The sequence below is a fragment of the Austrofundulus limnaeus genome, unplaced genomic scaffold (assembly GCF_001266775.1).
Source record: "Austrofundulus limnaeus strain Quisiro unplaced genomic scaffold, Austrofundulus_limnaeus-1.0 Scaffold6, whole genome shotgun sequence".
In the NCBI taxonomy this organism is placed as follows: Eukaryota; Metazoa; Chordata; class Actinopteri; order Cyprinodontiformes; family Rivulidae; genus Austrofundulus; species Austrofundulus limnaeus.
Window position 1 is genome coordinate 2625978 of NW_013952408.1, and position 2841 is coordinate 2628818.

General features: G+C 41.5%; 1 protein-coding gene across 2 annotated transcripts; it reads left to right on the plus strand.

Moving 5' to 3' along the window:
• LOC106533963 (insulin-like growth factor-binding protein 1) lies at positions 1–1699 on the plus strand. 2 transcript variants are annotated; one of them, XM_014030453.1, is made up of 4 exons: positions 1–424; positions 514–647; positions 792–920; positions 1024–1699. In XM_014030453.1, the coding sequence occupies exons 1-4, from the start codon at positions 85–87 to the stop codon at positions 1147–1149; spliced, it is 729 nt and encodes a 242-aa protein (XP_013885907.1). In that variant the 5' UTR covers positions 1–84; the 3' UTR covers positions 1150–1699. The 2 variants fall into 2 exon arrangements, with proteins under 2 accessions (XP_013885907.1, XP_013885900.1); XM_014030446.1 differs by having other exon boundaries at positions 3–424; positions 511–647.
• Positions 1700–2841: the final 1142 nt, after the last annotated feature.

A 2841-nucleotide genomic window follows, 5' to 3' on the forward strand; every position in this document is an offset into this window, starting at 1 on the left:
AAGAAACTCTACAGTCAGAGAGAGCAGSTTTATGAGACAAGACCAACAAAGATTTAAAAAAAAGAAATATTTGTAGACTCAAAAATGCTTGGATTCTATAAAACCCTGAGGTTTGGAGCAGCTTTGGCTGTGCTGGCTGTGGCGAGGTCATCCCCCGTGGTGGGACCTGAGCCCATCCGCTGTTCCCCCTGCACGCCGCAGAAGCTTAACGGCTGTCCGGAGGTGGCATCGGACTGCAAGCAAGTGCTGAGGGAGCCTGGCTGTGGCTGCTGCATGGCCTGCGCTCTCGAGAAAGGGGCCTCCTGTGGCGTTCACACGGCCCACTGCGGCGAGGGTCTCCACTGCATTCCCAGGCCTGGTGAGGCCAGACCGTTGCACGCTCTGACCAGAGGACAGGGAATCTGCTCTGAGGACTTGGGCCAAGGTAGCTTCTGTGATTCTCTTATCCATATATGTCCAATATTGTCCTTACTTTTAGGATTTTAATTACCTTTTTTTAAATCTCTACAGAAGAGGTCGAAGAAGTCCCCGATCATGGCTCCCTGCACYACATGTTGGGGCTTAATCTTCCTTCTGAAGACCCGGCTGAGGGTCACGAGAGCATCAAAGCCAAGGTCAACGCCATCCGCAACAAACTAGTACAACAGGTACAAACAGAAGCTGACATAAAATTGTGAAAGAAGTCATTTAGTGCTGCTTCCACAAGAGGGAGTGCATGAATCCAGGGGAAGAGTTTCAATAGACGATCAAGTGTATTTATTAACGTTTGGTTCTGGTTCTGTTTTGCAAAGGGTCCCTGTCACATTGAGCTGCACGAAGCGCTGGACAAGATAGCCAGCTCTCAGCAGCTACTAGGTGATAAGTTCACAACCTTTTACCTCCCCAACTGCGACAAGCACGGCTACTACAAGGCCAAGCAGGTGAGACGTTTCTTTTAAGGCTTTCAGAAACGACAGTGAAGTCATTGAGAGATTTAATCTCTTCTGCCAGGTGGCTTGATGTGACTTTTGCTTGTGTTTTCAGTGCGAGTCCTCTCTGGTTGGGCCCCCTGCTCGCTGCTGGTGTGTCTCATCRTGGAATGGAAAGAAGCTCTCAGGATCCAGTGACCTTCTAGGCGATGCAGAGTGCCATCAAGAGGTCACTCACTGAGGGATGGGCTCACKCAGAAACATAAAAAGGGACATATTTCTGACAGAAACAAGCTTCTCTCACATGTCGAATGACCCTAAAACACGTCCTCCTTTATTTACATATATGTTTTATCTTATTTATTTCCATTTACCTTTCTTTTTTTATGTTTGCCTCGTATTTTTTCATTGTAAATAGTTTGTGTTTCTGACTTCATACATAACTCCATTGCTTAAAACAACAGGTCTATAAGTCTACAAAGCCAAATCAAGAGGTTTTGGGATCTTTAAGTTTTCATTCATACATAAAACATATCAGAGCTAACCAAGCCATTGTGTGGTACAGGATGGACTTGACAGCATTTGTCTACCTCTACTGGTCTACTGATTAATTATCTTGTCAAACAACTATTATTTATTTGTTTTTGCCTTTGACTGCTGCATAGGTCCTGTTTGTGTGGACTGGATTTTCTGTAAATGCTATTTAACACAACTGATACATGCATTGAACCAAGTGATGGTGTGTATATTTTAATTTTCAATGTTGATAAATAAAAATTTGGTCAAACAAAGTGACGTTTTAATGAGTTTGTTGTATTGATTAGAAAGACATGGTTCGTTTTTACTGCCTTTATTAGGTAAAAATAGACTTTGAGAGCTGGATTGTACATGCAAACATATTCAAATGTGACAAGTATTGAACAATGACTACAAAAAAAAAATCAAGAATATATGGCAAAGGCCTTAAAGGAATCCATGATTATTTGTAACATTAGACTTTATTAAACATATATTTTCACTGTAAAATACAGACTAAAAATACTGTTGGATGTTCAGTTTTTATCATTGTCAAACTAGAAGTTTAAAAATATATTACACAGACAGGGCCATTTTATTTACACACAAAGCATTCTGGGTAAATGATGACGTGGCTAGGTCCTCAGTGTGAGGCTGCTAGCGAGCTATATCCACCCTGAATGTTAATCTTGGAYAATATCTGASGATCGGTTCTTTTAATTGAAACCAGAGAGCGTTGACAGAGAGGAGAAGATAGAAATGACTCAGTCTACAACTGAAAATATGGATGGAGGACAACAGAGCTGCTTCATGGAAGAAGAACCCCAGCTTAGCCTGTTACCTTTAGCATTAGCCCCGACGCTATCACTATATATGTATTAGCTCAGCGCTACACAATCTCCTCTCATCACTGAGGTCCTCCWTTCACATGACAGAGGGGAACGCAAAAATGACTCAGCAGCAACTGAAAATATGGATGGAGGACCTCAGTTAACTTGTTTGTCGTGCTAGCACTGAGCTAATGCATATAAGGCAATATAGCATTGGCGCTAGCGCAAAGGCTAACAGGCTAAGCTGAGGTTCTTCTTCCATGAAGCAGCTCTGTTGTCCTCCATCTACATTTTCAGTTACAGACTGAGTCATTTCTACCTTCTCCTCTCTGTCAACGCTCTCTGGTTTCATTTAAAAGAGCCAATCATCAGATATTGTCCAACATTAACCTTCAGGGTGGATATAGGTTACTCACACTGAGGACCTATCCACGTCATCATTTACCCAGAATGCTTTGTGTGTAAATAAAATGGCTCCGTCTGTGTTAAAATTTATTTTTAAAAATTTACAAAACTAAACAGCCTACAGTATTTTTATAGTCTTTATTTTACCGTTAAAATATATGTTTATCAAATAAAGTCTAATG